At 42.6% G+C, this 17,359-nt stretch overlaps 2 protein-coding genes across 5 annotated transcripts in view; one reads left to right on the top strand and one right to left on the bottom strand.

The window, feature by feature from the left end:
- Positions 1-17,359, top strand: part of LOC131709363 (zinc finger protein ZFP2-like) — a 319,568-nt gene that overhangs the window by 30,257 nt on the left and 271,952 nt on the right. For both annotated transcript variants that reach the window (XM_059011840.1, XM_059011839.1), the window contains exon 2: positions 740-1,250. In XM_059011840.1, the coding sequence (XP_058867823.1) occupies positions 770-1,250 (481 nt within the window). In that variant the 5' untranslated portion in view covers positions 740-769. The remainder of the gene's footprint in view (positions 1-739; positions 1,251-17,359) is intronic.
- Positions 13,127-17,359, bottom strand: part of LOC117404839 (butyrophilin subfamily 2 member A2-like) — a 36,924-nt gene continuing 32,691 nt past the window's right edge. For 2 of the 3 annotated variants that reach the window (XM_059011831.1, XM_059011832.1), the window contains exon 11: positions 13,127-15,315. In XM_059011831.1, coding sequence (XP_058867814.1) covers positions 14,765-15,315 — 551 coding nt within the window. In that variant the 3' untranslated portion in view covers positions 13,127-14,764. The remainder of the gene's footprint in view (positions 15,316-17,359) is intronic. The other variant, XR_009311490.1, reaches the window with a different exon arrangement.

The raw sequence follows: 17,359 nt of genomic DNA, 5'->3' as shown, positions 1-17,359 counted from the left end.
TGAAAATTCTCCAGACTGTGTTATATTTCAAGTTGTCGTTCTTCATCCTCCTCATTCTGAGATTGAGCTGAAGCTCTGAAAATTGTTGGTTTCCTGTGAGTGTAACACTCATTGTGGTCCCAGCAGTGTGGAGTAGTGGTTAGGGCTCTGGACTCTAGACCGGAGGGTCGTGGGTTCAATCCCCGGTGGAGGACATTGCTGCTGTACCCTTGAGCAAGGTACTTTACCTAGATTGCTCCAGTAAAAACCCAACTGTATAAATGGGTAATTGTATGTAAAAATAATGTGATATCTTGTAACAATTGTAAGTCGCCCTGGATAAGGGTGTCTGCTAAGAAATCAATAATACACCAGTGTTTGCAATGTTTGTGTAAGTCAGTAAAAGAATATACACAGTTTGATAAAGTTTGTGGAACATTGTATCACAGATCATTTTTTGTAACAAATCTACATTTAAGGCCCGAGGACAAAAGGACTCCTTACTGATCGGTTGTTTTAGGAGAACGCATTCTAAAATACTCAACATAATTAATGAAAAGAGAAATATTGTAACTTTTGCCAACTTTCATCCATCATTCTTGAGATTAGACAGATCAAGTCCTTCGTTATTATAAACTTATTACAATTAATTCTGTGTCTATAGTAAAGCCAGCCCTGCTGTTAAGGACAGATTCTGTCGGTCCCTTCATTGGCCTTAGTAGTACTGTAAATAAATAAATAAATGTCTTCTTTTTTTCAGTAACTTATAAACAGAATCCCGTGTGCTGTCATGGACAGTGTGAAGATGGAATCTGTCCAGATTAAAGAGGAGTTCCCTGAACTTGAACCTCTCCCCTTTAGAGTGGAGTTCTTTGGGCTGGCTTCCCTCCCCATGAAACAGGAGCTCTGTGAGATGCAATGTGACAGCAGCCAGCCAGAGGTCTCTGAGATTAAAGCTGAGCACAATGAATTGGAGATCCCCCAGACAGAAGAACCCCTTCCTGTGAAACAAGAAGAGGTGCTGGAAACTGTCCGTATTAAACGGGAGCCCCCTGAAGTAGAGTTTGAGCACATGGAACCAGGGAAGGAAGAATCCGAGGACTTCAAACCAAACATCCCTGAGCTGGAGCCTGTACGCCTGCGGGAGTGTAGTGTGGTGCTGGAGAGAATCTGCGTGAGAGAGCAAGGCACTGGAGAGGAAGGCTCTCTCAACAGCATGCAAGGAGTTGGACAGGGAGACAGGCGCTTCACATTCACATTCAGTCTAGCAGGTGAGTGACTCCCAGTAGCTGTGACATTGTCATTCTAGATTGCATGATATCCACAGTGTGGTTGAGAGGGAGGGAGCACGTGGGTTACATTACTAGCTATTTGTTTTTCCTGTACCACTCACACCAGTTCAGGATAGGACTCGCTACTGGTGATCTTAAGATACAGATATAAGCCCCTTTCACACGAGCACTCCTACCCGATTATACCAAGGGGAGAAGAGCTAAAGTACTGTATATAACATTATAAATGTTCAGTGTCTAAATAGAGGGATATTTATTGTACGTGTGATGTCATTATGGGTGCTAGATTCCATTACATTTAACAAAAGTTTAAACTTTTGAAAATATATAGTTTAAACATTAAAATAAAAAACATTGAGATAGTGTTATTACTCATTTTTACATAAATAGCTTTCTCTGAATTACTGCATGTATGTTATAAATAGGGCTTCTGGTTGTCTGTGTTGTACCTCTGCTTTTCTACTCTCTTTAAAGAATGCAGTTGATCCTGTTCATCCATTCGTGTATCTCAATCACACTGAGAAACACGTTCATGTGAAACAACTAAATGGGGTTTTCATTTAAATGCAGAAGTGACTCCTCTTAATGTAAATCCAGACATGCAGAACGACTGTAATAGATTGTGTCCAGCATAAAATACTGTACTGTTCATTCTAGCTTTAATAAAGAGGAGTCTCTTATTAACATGTCGCGATCTCGTTTGCACGTCCTGCTTGTAATGAAAATGAAGGCTTGGCTGATTTAAGTGCCAAGCCTTCAGATGCATCTGGTGAAGACAACGAAAGAAAACTGAGTAGCTGTATTTGCAGATACGCTCTTGTTGTTAATATTTGGCCATTTTTGACAAAGTTTAAACAATTAAGCAAAATTAAACACTTGACCCTTTACTGACATTTAAACTCTAAATGTTTAACACCCCTAAATGTGACGCTATTGTTAAATATATAATTGTAGGGTGTGTTAGAGGAAATAGACCCGAAACATTACAAGAGAACTTTGAAGGCAGATTTTGATCCCAGGGCTCGGTTTCACCAGCGTCTGTCTTTACTGACTTTGCTTTTACACATAAAGTAAAGGCTTTAAAGAGTAAGTAGCGGGGTTCTGAAAAATCTAGCATTACCCGCCCCCATGAGTTACTACAACTATTTAAATAACGTACCTGTCATTTCTTTACATTGTTCACATCCTGCCACCTTTTTACACATAACTTTAAAGTCTGTTGCAAAGCTCTTTTTGAAATGTCTGCTCTAGTGCACTGGGGTTTTAGATATGCACTCTAAATCACTGCAGGAAGAGAGATACAAAAAGACCCAAGTACTCTTTTCTGTTTCGTACCACATCAATGATCATTATTGCTGTGTTACCTGTTTGACAACGTGGGCAATAATCAGTGTACTAGAGTGGACATTTTGTAAAGAGCTTTGAAGCAAACTTTATAGTTATGAGTGTAAAGTTGTCAGGATGTGAACAATGAATAGAGAAATATATTATTTAAACAGTTGTAGCAACACATGGGGAGGGTAACAATGACTTTCCTGATTTACTGAATAAAAAGGCAACAGTTCAAACAAACAAGGAACACCATATGAAGTTGAAAAAGGTAATATATAGAAGGGTGCTCAGACTTGTTTTCACTAATGGTAGCTCCACAATAGCCAATGAAAATAAATAGATAAAAACAAACCTACCTGTACATTGTTGTGAGTCAAATACATTAGATTACTGCACGCAAAATCGTCAATAATGTCTCATTGGGTTTGACTCGCTTCATTAAAGAAAATGCCCTTTTCTCCAGAGCAGAGAATCGTCAATGTTTTGACATACAAGTATATTCAGGTGTTTCCTATGGTAGCTTTCTATACCCTGTAGAATTGTGTACCCTTGATGATTCCATCCTGACACAGCTGCATTTTCTTTCAAAGATCGCTGGATATGAACACTTGATGATTCTGGACAGTACATGTGAAAAAAAATGAAAACGTGTTTTAAAAGAAGAAAATCTTTTCTAAGGTTACTTTAAATCAAGGGTCATGGATGAGCAACACAAGAGGCTGAATGTCCTGTATATCTAGAAAATCAGTGGAGTTAAATGTGCAGTTTTTATTTTGCCACATCACTAGTTTTGTCTTGTTCACAATATGTGTTGAAGCTGCAGGAGTGCTTGAGAAAACACCTGGGCTCGGGTACAGAAATATCATGTGTGCGCGTCCAGCAGTCTGAGAAACTACATCTGCACAGGGGATGCAGAATTCTATGGGGTACAGAAATCTGCATAACACCAGTCAGAACAATTTGATTTTGAGATACATGCCTCAGTTCGAATGTCAGGGAGTGAAGTTCTTTCCAGGTTAGGCGCAGATCTGTATATTTAAAAAAAAACAAAAAACCCACATAACCGTTTTGGGCCCCCCCTTGAGTTTGGGTCCGAGGCACATGCCTAGTTTGCCTGTGTGTTAATCAGACCTGCACATGCCCTAAGGTTTGGTTCATACACCTGTCACAGGAGTGTGGATGGCATTATTCAACCTGTCGCACAGGGTCGGAGACCCTCGACTCCAACCAGAAATTGTCAGTCTGAAGTATGAACCAACCTTAAGCCTACAAGCAGTCCCTCTCACTGTCTTTCCTGTTCATATTTTCCAGGTTCCAGTCCAGTAGCTAAAGTGAGGGCAGGCGGTGGAGAATATCCTGACTGTGGGAAAGGTTTCACGCTGTTGGGGCATTTAAACAAAACCCAGCGAACTCACACAGGCGAAAAACCGTATCACTGCTATGACTTTGGGAAGAGTTTCAGTCAGTCAGGATACCTTGTTTCACACCAGCAAACTCATACAAGAGAGAAACCGTATCGCTGCTCTGACTGTGGGAAGAGTTTTAGTTGCTCAGGAAACCTGAAAGCACACCAGCGAACTCATACAGGAGAGAAACCGTATTGCTGCTCTGACTGTGGGAAGAGTTTCAGTGTGAAACAAGGCCTTCAAAACCACCAGTGGACTCACACAGGAGAGAAACCGTATCGCTGCTCTGACTGTGGGAAGAGTTTCAGTTGGGCAGACAGCCTTGTTTCACACCAGCGAACTCACACAGGAGAAAAACCGTATCACTGCTCTGACTGTGGGAAGAGTTTCAGTGTGAAAAAAGGCCTTCACAACCACCAGCGAACTCACACAGAAGAGAAACCGTATTGCTGCTCTGACTGTGGGAAGAGTTTCCGTTTTAAACAAGGCCTTCAAAACCACCAGCGGACTCACACAGGAGAGAAACCATATTGCTGCTCTGACTGTGGGAAGAGTTTCAGTCGGGCAGACAACCTTGTTTCACACCAGCGAACTCACACAGGAGAAAAACCGTATTGCTGCTCTGACTGTGGGAAGAGTTTCCGTTTTAAACAAGGCCTTCAAAACCACCAGTGGACTCACACAGGAGAGAAACCATATTGCTGCTCTGACTGTGGGAAGAGTTTCAGTCGGTCAGGCAGCCTTGTTTCACACCAGCGAACTCACACAGGAGAGAAACCGTATCGCTGCTCTGACTGTGGGAAGAGTTTCAGTCGGGCAGACAGCCTTGTTTCACACCAGCGAACTCACACAGGAGAAAAACCGTATCGCTGCTCTGACTGTGGGAAGAGTTTCAGTGTGAAACAAGTCCTTCAAAAACACCAGCGAATTCACAGAAGAGAGGAACTTTAAAAACCATGTTCAATGGGACTTTTCACTCATGAGGGGAAAATAATATTAACCTTGCATTACGAATCCCTGTGTAATAACTGTTTTGTAGATCACTCTTGAGCATGCATTTAAAACTCTCTTGCACTCTGTGTCAGATAGTGGGTGGTGATGCGGACACGTCACAAGAGGCTTCTCTGCTGTCAGTTTAACTCAGGCTGCCAATGCAGTCAGTGCCTGGGAGCGGGAAAATGCAGAAAGGAAACTATTCCACACCTCATCTGATGGACGAGTCAGGAGAAATCAATAACTCAGTGTGGAAATGAGTTTCAGGATTTAACATTTAAACTTAATTAACTTGAAAATAAATAAATTGAGTATCCCGACCCTGGATGAAGCACCCCAGAGACAAGACTTACTGTCCTTACTGGGCAACCGCCTGGAGGATTTGTCTTGTAAATTCATCACGTTTCTAAAACTAATGGAAATGATAGTGTTGCATGACTGTCTTATGACATGAGTGAGTGAGTATTGCGTGACGTGTCGCTTTGCAATGTGGATTGTCTTGTTTGTGTCTGCTTTTCTAAACTGCCCCGTGTAGCAGGCATGTGTACAGAAAGTCAAATTGTGTAATCTGAGTTCTAATGAGACTTGACTGTATATTTTAAACCTTGTGTGTCCTGATTTAACGATTTCTTAATAATTTATACAACAACATACTAAGCAATGCTAAAAACAACACCTACGTCTAAATTGTACTCAAATGAGCAAAATGTATTTTTTTTTTAAGCTTGTTGCATCAAATTGAATAGTAGCGCTGCGCCTCTCTGAGTGGTTCTCATTGAATAGCAGCGCTGTGCCTCTCTGAGTGGTTCTCATTGAATAGCAGCGCTGTGCCTCTGGAGCGGTTCTCATTGAATAGCAGCGCTGTGCCTCTCTGAGCGGTTCTCATTGAATAGTAGCGCTGTGCCTCTCTGAGTGGTTCTCATTGAATAGTAGCGCTGTGCCTCTCTGAGTGGTTCTCATTGAATAGCAGCGCTGTGCCTCTCTGAGTGGTTCTCATTGAATAGCAGCGCTGTGCCTCTCTCAGTGGTTCTCATTGAATAGTAGCGCTGTGCCTCTCTGAGTGGTTCTCATTGAATAGCAGCGCTGTGCCTCTGAGTTGTTCTCAGTGCTGGATTCTTCATCATGTTGTGACGCAGCACCCGGGCAGACTCTGCATTCAGAGGATATAGAGGAGGGGCTGGGAAACTTTTAGGTAGTGAAAATAACAGTGTAAGTTACAACTAATCATGCTTTTTATTTTTTTTAATGATCTAATGTACAATAAATGATGAATTGTTTGTTTGTCATGATTTGTGTTGTGTGATGCTGTACAGAATTCCTGTTGTTTTTCCAAGGTGCTGGTTCATCTTCCCCTCTGGTAACAGCTCGTGCACAGCTCCTGGGTATTGCAAAACGTCAGCAAATTTAGAGCTAGAATGCAGTACTTTTAACCATTCCACGTAAAGAAGATGGAAACCAGTTTCCCCCTCTACAAATTTATATAATTAAGAGTGAAATTAAACTTTTTAATATCGCAGTACAGAACTATTTATTCTCATTTCACACTTGCTGCTCTGCTCTGCAGGGACAGGTGTCCATGCTCACACAGCTGCTTTGCTGCGGAATGCAAACGTGTCATGTGACAGAGTTGCATTCCACAGCAGGTGCAGAGCTTCCCTTTAAGAGTTCATTTTAAAAGAATAATATGTATCAGAAATTAATGCACGATGATACCAAAGAAAAAAATTGTCATTGTGTAAGACTGGATCCTATTATAATACAAAGCGCAGCACAATCTGAGTTCCATTTAGTTTAGATTCAAGTTTAGTTGTTTGCGACGCACGGGTGTGGCCGGCCCTTTGTTTGTGAAATGAACGCGGCATGGCGGCATCAACAAGAGTCCTACTAAAAAGAAGATCAGGGTGACTGGGATGAGTGCCTGCAATTACTCTCACTGACACTAGAGGCCACTACAATAATGTCTATGCTTTATTTACTGTGCTTTGATGACACCTCTTTAAACACATCTGTAATTGTGAAATATGCAGTTGAATACACATTTTCTGGAGAAATACTGTTATTAATACAGTCTGCTGTGGGAAAATGGCAAAAGACACAAACGACTTTTCTGCCAGTTCTTACTGGCATGATGGGTATTAGAATACAGACGTGCTCAAATTTGTTGGTACCCCTCCACAAAAAACGAAGAATGCACAATTTTCTCTGAAATAACTTGAAACTGATAAAAGTAATTGGCATCCACCATTGTTTATTCCATATTTAATAGAAGTCAGACTTTGCTTTTGATTTTTTATTCAACATAATATTGTAAATAAGAAAACAAATGAAAATGGCATGGACAAAAATGATGGGACCGCTAACCTAATATTTTGTTGCACAACCTTTAGAGGCAATCGCTGCAATCAAACGTTTTCTGTAGCTCTCAGTGAGACTTCTGCACCTGTTAACAGGTAGTTTGGCCTACTCTTCCTGAGCAAACTGCTCCAGCTGTCTCAGGTTTGATGGGTGCCTTCTCCAGACTGCAAGTTTCAGCTCTTTCCATAGATGTTCGATAGGATTCAGATCAAGACTCATAGAAGGCCACTTCATAATAGTCCAATGTTTTGTTCTTATCCATTCTTGGGTGCTTTTAGCTGTGTGTTTTGGGTCATTATCCTGTTGGAGGACCCATGACCTGCGACTGAGACAGAGCTTTCTGACACTGGGCAGTACGTTTCGCTCCAGAATGCCTTGATTGTCTTGAGATTTCATTGTGCCCTGCACAGATTCAAGACACCCTGTGCCAGGCGCAGCAAAGCAGCCCCAAAACATAACCGAGCCTCCTCCATGTTTCACTGTAGGTATGGTGTTCTTTTCTTTGAAAGCTTCATTTTTTCGTCTATGAACATAGAGCTGATGTGACTTGCCAAAAAGCTCCAGTTTTGACTCATCTGTCCAAAGGACATTCTCCCAGAAGGATTGTGGCTTGTCAATATGCATTTTAGCAAATTCCAGTCTGGCTTTTTTATGTTTTTCTGTCAAATGTGGAGTCCTCCTGGGTCTTCTTCCATGGAGCCTACTTTCGCTCAAAAAGCGACGGATGGTGCGATCAGAAACTGACGTACCTTCACCTTGGAGTTCAGCTTGTATCTCTTTGGCAGTTATCCTTGGTTCTTTTTCTACCATTCGCACTATCCTTCTGTTCAATCTGGGGTCGATTTTTCCTCTTGCGGCCGCGCCCAGGGAGGTTGGCTACAGTTCCATGGACCTTAAACTTCTTAATAATATTTGCAACTGTTGTCACAGGAACATCAAGCTGCTTGGAGATGGTCTTGTAGCCTTTACCTTTACCATGCTTGTCTATTATTTTCTATCTGATCTCCTTAGACAACTCTCTCCTTTGCTTTCTCTGGTCCATGTTCAGTGTGGTGCACACAATGATACCAAACAGCACAGTGACTACTTTTCTCCATTTAAATAGGCTGAATGACTGATTACAAGATTGGAGACATGTGTGATACTAATTAAAGAAACTAATTAGTTTGAAATATCACTATAATCCAATTATTTATTATCTTTTCTAAGGGGTACCAACAAATGTGACCAGGCCATTTTAGAATATCTTTGTAGAATAAGCAATAATTCATCTCTTTTCACAGCTTCTTTGCTTTATTCTATGACATACCAAAGGCATGCAAGTATACATGATAAAATAGCTTTTAATTTAATCACTTTTCAGGAGGAATGAAGCATTATTTCAATGAGCTGTAAGGGTACCAACAAATTTGAGCACGTCTGTACATGGTTTATATGTCAATGCTGTGAACTGTTCAACTCTGCAGAGACATAAATATTAGTGAGCTTGGGGCTCTGTTTTGGGGTGGTAACCTGATGAGAGACCAGACAAGAGGCAGGAAATGAAGTCTAAGTGAGGGTTTATTTACAGTGAAAAACACAACAAAACACAAGCCAGAAAATAAAAACCTAGTCTTTACTGCTTCAGGACTCTAGTCTCAACAGTTGGGCAAGGCTAGCCCTCACCCAACTCAAACACAAAACACCGCCTCACACACTCTGGGGTGTTAAGAGTTCAGTCACTTGTGAGTCTCCTGGCCTGCAATTCCACCACTCGTCACCAGGAGGACTCCCAGGTAAGTTTTCCTTTCTAGTCTTTGCAATTGTATTATCCGTGCTCAGGGTTGTGCACAAACTTTCTCTTTCCAGGTTCCACCGAAGAACAAGGGTGCCCCCTGCAGGTAAGTCCCGGGCAAGGAGGATGAAGTAACCCCAGCGTTTATAAAGAACAAAATAAAGAAAACAAGGCTCGTTTCCTCCAACAAAGCCAACTCAAACACCACGTACTTGTTCCAGCCAACAACTAAAAATAAAAGTCTTGAACTTAACTGCATTGACTCTCTATCAAACAGTCCATTACTCGTGGTTCCAACACACAGCTATATGCTGCAGGGATTTCTCATCATCGCGTGTCCTGGTGATCCTTTTGAATAGTACACAGTCTTTAAAACAAGCACGGTTTGAGCAAAGTGTTACTTGTTATAAAGTGATACAGTCTCCGGTGCCAGCGTTATTTACAAGCGGTTTATCTCCTGAACCATACACTCCAAGTTCAGTTAACACGCTTTTAAAAACAATATCAACACACTCCACGCTCGTGTTACAACAGGAATAAAACAGTCTTTGGCTGCTGTCTTCACTCACGGCTCCCAGCGTAAAAACATACAACCCAGGTTTGCTTCTAAACTCCCAACCACACTCCCGTTTAGAATATTTAGAAGTTTATTTCAGCTACCTTGCTGCACCGTAGTTGACTTCCCGTGTCCACAGTTTGTTTCGCTGATATCATCCAAAGTATTCCGTTTGTTCCTGGTCTGATGCTTTATTGTAAACGAAACCCACGCTCCTGGTCACGTTGCTTTCTTTTTCAAACACTCTCTTCTGCACAGACTGCCCTGTTGCTGTTTGATCCCGTACCTCCCTATTCGCCACCTTATATAATGCTACCCTCCCCCTTCCAGCTGCTATTAATTAACCCCTTTAGCCATCCCAGAAAGTGGAGACCTACGGCAGCTACTCTGTGGGGTAATTTAAAGACGTATCACAAAATTCTCTTCGTAATAAATTGCCCTGTAGTAATGCAACTATAGAACCTCACCTTTCAATGTTGCATTATTTCTTACTCTTGCATATTTATCACAATATATATATATATATATATATATATATATATATATATATATATATATATATATATATAACATTTTAAATCTGTATTTATGCTTGGAGGTGTATTTACTATTGACAAGACTCAATATACAGTGGCTCTCAAAAGTATTTTTTGCCACTGATCAACACAAAAAAAGTCCATAATGTCGAAATGAAAAATTAAATCTATAAATTGTTCCAAATTAATTACAAATGTAAAACAGAAAATAATTGATTGCATAAGTATTCACCCCCTTTGCTATGACACACCTAAATAAGCTCTGGTGCAACCAATTGTCTTTGGAAGTCACATAATTAGTTAAATGGAGTCCACCTGTGTGCAATTAAGGTGTTTCACATGATTTCAGGGTAAATACACCTGTCTCTGGGGGGTCCCACTGTTGGTTAGTACATTTCCTAAAAAAAACTACATCATAAAGACAAAGGGACATTCAAAGCAAATCCGGAATAAGGTTCTTCAAAAGCTGTGTGTGTTGTGTGTGTAATACATAAAGATAACTTGTCTTCCTGGGTTATCTTTCCCTGGGTTTCTAGTTGCTATTGCCCTTGCCTTATTGGCTAGGTGTTACACTAGAGCACAGTGTTTGATTGCTGACTATATCAGCTAGACTAGAGCACAGTGTTTGATTGCTGACTATAGCAGCTAGACTAGAGCAGTTTTTGATTGCTGACTATAGCAGCTAGACTACAGGACTACTTGGGAGATGGTACGACGGGGATCTAAAGGACACAGTTCGTGTGGGAGAAGTTAGACAACAAGCAGTGGAAGGGTTGAAGAGCATAGGCAGCTGCACTCTACCAGGTAAACTAAAACTCTGGTGCTTTCAGTTTGGTCTACTGCCGAGGTTGCTGTGGCCAATGACTGTGTACGAGGTTTCTTTGACAACAGTAGAGAAGCTGGAAGCTTTAATCAGTTCATACATCAGGAAATGGTTGGGAGTTCCACGCTGCCTCAGCAGAGTGGGACTTTATGGTAAAGGAATACTGCAGCTACCAGTCTCTGCTCTACTGAGGAGTTTAAGTGCGCCAAGGTCAGACTGGAAATGACATTAGTAGAGTCACGCGACAAATGCGTAAGGGAGGCAGCACCTGTGTTGAAAACTGGAAGAAAGTGGGCGGCAAAGAAAGCTGTGGAAGATACAAAGGCTGCCCTTCGAATTGGTGATATCATGGGGCAAGTTCAGCATGGAAGAGGGGGTCTTGGTTTCAGTTCAGCTCCTCCTACATGGCACAAGGCAGCCCCAGCTCAAAGGAGGAAGCTGGTAGTCAACGAGGTGCAAAAGCAGGAGGAGAGGATGAGGTGTATAAAGGCCATTTCCCAGGCCAAGCAGGGAGAATGGATGAGATGGGAGAGTGTGGAACAACGCAAGATTGGCTGGCAAGACCTATGGTCAATGGAACAGAGCAGGATCAGTTTCCTCATCAGGTCCACATATGATGTTCTCCCATCACCACAGAACCTCAACCTCTGGGTAGGAGAGGATCCCTCATGTCCTTTGTGTTCATCACCTGCAACATTAAGGCACATTTTGACAGGATGTAAAGTGGCTCTTAGCCAAGGACGGTTTACTTGGCGCCATGACCAGGTGCTGCGATGTTTGGCCTTAGCATTGGAAGACAAGCGTAACATGACCAATAAGTTGCCACCTGTTCCATCAAAACATTACACAAAAAAGACAACATTCCTCCGCCCAGGAGAGCAACCACCAAGAAAAGGTGTTAAAACCAATCCTCGCCCAGGACAACTGGAAGCTGCTAGAGCCTGGAATATGCTGGCAGATGTTGGTCAACGGCTTATTTTTCCACCTGAGATTGCCACCACTAACCTTCGACCAGATATTGTCTTGTGGTCTGGATCAGCACGCCTTGTTCACCTGGTAGAGTTAACAGTGCCATGGGAGGATGCTGTAGATGAGGCGTATGAGAGGAAGAAACTGCGGTATGCTCAACTAGCCACTGAAGCGGAACAGCGAGGATGGAGAGTCCGGGTTTACCCAGTGGAAGTGGGTTGTCGAGGATTTGTGGCACACTCTACAACCCGGTTTCTCAGAGACGTCGGATTCAGTGGCCAAGAGTTGCGTCGCACAGTGAAGAACTCATCTGAAGCAGCAGAGAGGAGCAGCAACTGGCTGTTGTTGAGACGGAAAGATTCTGGCTGGGGATCTCAAGCACAATAGAAAGAAAGAAACGCTGATGTACAGGTAAGTAAGCTGGGCTGAGTTGAGTGGGGGATGGAGGGGGGGGGTGATGCTGGGACGCCAGAATTACTGTCGAGCCCTCTTGAGGTGTCGTGGGCTAGTCGACGAAACACTGAGGATGGAAGGTGCCCACTTGAAAACCCCAGAGATGTACCCTACTTAGCTCAGTCCAGACGGTTGTCATGCTGATGCGCTGGGGAGGCCGCACTGTGGTTGATCCCCGGAGCCAGCATCGCAGCCATTGTGTGTGCTGATGCGCCAGGGAGGCAAAATAAGCTGATCCCTGGAGCCAGCATTACACTTCAGCCATTGACACCAGACAGAAGGATATCTACATCATCATATGGAAGGAAACGTAAATGGATGGAGACACATATGGATCACATTAGTTTACTGTAAAGCTACGTCTTAGTGGGTGCTTATCTTGGCGAGAGCCGTGTTCAAATCAGCATGAAGTTTTAACATCAACTCTCGTGTAATGGAAATCAGCACAGTGTTTGATTGCTGACAATAGCAGCTAGACTAGAGCACAGTTTTATGATTGACTATAGCAGCTAGACTAGAGCACAGTGTTTGATTGCTGACTATAGCAGCTAGACTAGAGCACATGTCTCTGTGAAGAATCCGTTCATGGACCCAACAGGCTTGTTATTGTTACTGAATCACAATTAAAATGTCCAGTTTAAGGATCCAATTCATTCATATCTGTAATGGTCTCATTTAATCAGCACTCTGTTGTCATGAATGTCTTTCTTTTTACGAGTTCAAGATTGCTGAGGTAAACAATTGAGCAGTAAATCACACAACACCGTTATATCTTTTATACATTTTATCAAGAAAGATAGAAAATAGAACAGAAGACTCATATCAAAATAGCAGAAATCAGTTCACTAAGTTTAGCAATGAATAATATTCAGGAAACATCTCAGCTTCAGTGTAAATATTGATTACATGGAAAATAATGCATTCATCTATTGTCTAGAAAGTCTATTATTTTTTTTAGCAGACAACCTTATCTAGGGTGTCTTACAGTTATTACAAAATATCATAGTACAAAGTATCAGATTATAAAAATGAGAGAGTGCAGGGAGGAGAGAGGGACAGGGGAGTAGAGAGGGCAGAGAGGAGAGAGGGAGAATAGAGAGGACAGGGAGGAGAGAGGGAGAGTAGAGAGGGCAGGGTGGAAAGAAGGAGAGGGAGGAGAGGGTGATAGAGAGTAGAGAGGGCAGGGTGGAGAGAAGGAGAGTAGGAAAGGGAGTAGATTAACATATCCGAGGGAAGGGAGAGAGAGGAGAGCCATAGGGGGAGAGGGGAGGTTAGGGCTAGGGTTAAGAGAGAGGGGTAGAGGAGAGTAGTAAGGATAACATCAGAGGAGAGAAAAGGAGAGGTGAGAGGGGGAGAGGAGAGAGAGAAGGATAAGATAGGGATCTGGAGATGGAGCGAGGTGGAGGGGAAAGGGAGAGGGAGGCAGGAAGGGAGAGTAGGAAAGGGGGTGTAGAGAAATAAAGAGGGGCTCAGGGAAAGAGGGTGGAAGAGAGAGGATTTCTTCTCATTGTAGCAGTTTGTGTTTTAAGCTTTTAGATATCCCCCTGGTTGTTTTATTTGTTTTTTTAATGTACTGTATTGCTTATTATGACTGTTTTTTATTAATTTCCTGTAATGATTAAACTCCAGTTCACAATATCATTCTTTGATGAATGAACTGCACTGTCAACGATAACCTATTTGTTTTGTGTGTTTAAACAAATGGAATAGTTCATTATAATAGCAATGTGTTGCACTTTGCATGTTTGTTTTTATTGGTTTGTATCTGCGTGATTTAAAGATGTGTTTGGTGTATTTGATTTGTTGATTTATTTGTTATGATTAGTATTTATTAGCGTTCTTTTGCACAGTTAATTTTGTTGCTGCTATATGTGTTTTTCTGACACTTCTGTCACGTCTGCACGGTTATATACTGTTGATGGTAGTAATTGTTTGTTATTGTGCATATCTATGCTCTGAGTTTGTGTCTTCTCCAAATAAAATTTGGAGTTTATTTTTTAATCGTTATAGTTTGTTTGCTCCTTCTGATTTATATCCCAGTTCCACGCCCTATAAAAGAACCTACTTAAGAGACGTGTTTTAAACTACCGTTTGTTTTAATTGTGAGGGTGGAATTCCCTCGGTGGTGAAGTCAGGCTGTACTTTTTGTGTATTCCATGACTCTTGCCCCACAATGTCCCGGTGGCCAGGTGCTACATCATCATCCCAGAAGAGTGCAGAGAGAGTGTCAGTGAAAGTGAAGAGGAGATTGTCTGAGCTGTTTGAATAGTTTCCTGGTTCAGACAGCAATGTGTGTTTAATCTGCAGCGCTGACAGGGTCAGGGTCAGGGGACTCCAGCACAAGGTCTGTTTCACTATCCAGAGTACAGAAGAGTGGATAGAGTTTCTCATTGGGATTGAACTCCATGTCAGTGAAAGTGTAGATGTGAGATCTGGTCTCCACATTGTAAAAGGAGAGCTGCCCTTCCTCATAATCCAGATACACCCCCAGCTTCTGGGGCTTCAGGCTCCGGAGGAGGGGGACCCGGGGGGCAGTGAGAGCAATGAACTCACCTACACTCCACCACACAGTCCAGTAGCCCTGCTGGGAGGACAAACTGAACTCCCCCTTCCTCGGGGCAGACTCTCTGCTTACTCCTAATGTCCACAGCGTATTCCCCACCACCTGCACCTGCCAGTAGTGTCTCCCCGAAGTGAAGCCCTCCCTGCCCACAACACAACGCCTGTAATCAAATCTCTCTGGATTGTCAGGGAGACGCTGCCGTGTCTCTCCCAGTCTCACTCGTTTCCCCTCCGCAGACAGGGTGAGCCGGGGGTGTGCTGTATCAGGGTCCAGAGTCACATCAACTGTGGAGCAAAGAGGAGACATTATTATTATTATTATTATTAGTAGTAGTAGTAGTAGTAGTAGTAATAGTAGTAGTATTAATAGTAGTAGTCGTAGTAGTATTGAGGAAGGTATGAAGGAGGGAGGGTATGAGTGTTAAAGGGACTAGGAGCTCTTAAAATAAACAAATCCCCTGGGCCGGATGAGATCCTCCCAATAGTACTCAAAGAAATGAAAGAAGTTATTTACAAACCGCTAACCAAGCTCATGCAATAGTCTCTTGACAGAGGGGTTGTACCGACAGACTGGAAAATTGCAAACATAATACGAATCCACAAAAAGGGAGACAAAACCGAACCAGATAGCTACAGACCAATAAGCCTGACTTCTATTATATGTAAACTTACGGAAACTATAATAAGATCCAAAATGGAAAATGACCTACATGGTAACAGTATCTTGGGAGACAGTCAGCATAGTTTTAAGAAAGGGAGATTGTGTCTAACTAACCTGCTTGATTTTCTTGAGGATGCAACATCGACAATGGATAATTGCAAAGCCTATGATATGGTTTATTTAGATTTCCAGAAAGCATTTGACAAAGTCCCACATAAAAGATTAATCCTCATACTGAACACAGTAGGGATTCAAGGAAATGCATGCACATGGATTAGGGAGTGGTTAACATGTAGAAAACAGAAATTAATGATTAAAGGAGAAACCTCAAAATGGAGCGAGGTAACCAGTGGTGTACCACAGGGATCAGTATTAGGTCCTTTGCTATTCCTAATCTACATTAATGATAGATTCTGGTATAGTAAGCAAACTTGTTAAATTTGCAGATGTCACAAAAATAGGCAGAGTGGCAAATAATGTTGCAGCTGCAAAGGTCATTCAAACTGATCTAGACAGCATTCAGAACTGGGCAGAAGGAGGGGGAGAGAGAGGGGAGATGAGTGATAGGGAAGATGAGGGGAAGTTGGAGGGGAGGAGGAGAGAGGGGAGAGGAGGGGATGATGGAGCGAGAGGAGAAAGAGGAGAGGATGATGAAGGAGGGAGAGGAGCAAGAGGATAGGAGACAGAGGGGGTGATGAAGGAGGGCGAGGAGAGGAGTGTGGGAGAGAGAGAGGGAGATGAGAGATGAGCGATATGGGAGAGGGAGGGGAGAGATTAGAGATGTGATCAGACAGAGAGACAGAGAGAGAGAGAGATACGTGAGGGTGACTGTTAAGATGAGATCCTAATTTAAATATAATTTATATTGTTTTCTAATGAAACAAAATGTTGAAAACATGACATCAGTAAATCGGAATATATACTGAACTATACCAGAAGAAAAAAGCTAAGCGCAGCATACAACCAGTGAGGAACCCCTGGAGCCTCAGTATACAACCAGTGAGGAGACCCCCTGGAGCCACAAGACACACCCCTGGAGCCACGGCCAACCCACCCCTCATCCACAGAGCACAGCACGGCCCAACACTGCCTGAGTCATTGCAACCTGAAGCAGCACAGTCCAGCCAGGACCAGCCAGACCCAGAGCCCCTCCGCGCACCAACCAGCCGCAGCACCAGCTCAGCTACGCTGGAGCCCTCGCTTAGCCAGCACCCCCTGCCACCACTGAGCTGGGTGAGATAAAACAGCTCCTCAACACCCTCTGCTCAAGACTGCTGGACTGAGGGACCCGCAGCACTCGGGTAGGACACAGGAAACCCTAGTTTAGCTGGGAAAATACCAGAAACGAATGTGAGGTAAATATGTGTGTGTATATTATATCTGAAACAAAAACACATTGGAAATGTTTATGTTTATGTTTATGTTTTTGATCTGCCATCACACAAAATCACACACCAAGTTAAGTGGCCTCCACCTGTGTTAAATTGTAGTGATTAACATGATTTCAGAATAAATTCAGCAGTTCCTGTAAGTTCCCTCTGCTGGGTAGTGCATTTCAAAACAAAAACCATGAGCACCAAGGCGCTTTCAAAAGAACTCTGGGACAAAGTTGTTGAAAGGCGCAGATCAGGGGATAGGTATAAAAAAAAATTCAAAGGTCTTGATTAT

This window comes from Acipenser ruthenus, chromosome 43 (assembly GCF_902713425.1).
Source record: "Acipenser ruthenus chromosome 43, fAciRut3.2 maternal haplotype, whole genome shotgun sequence".
Taxonomy (NCBI): domain Eukaryota; kingdom Metazoa; phylum Chordata; class Actinopteri; order Acipenseriformes; family Acipenseridae; genus Acipenser; species Acipenser ruthenus.
The sequence above is the reverse complement of the archived record's forward strand: the minus strand, read 5'-3'. Positions and strand labels throughout refer to the sequence as shown.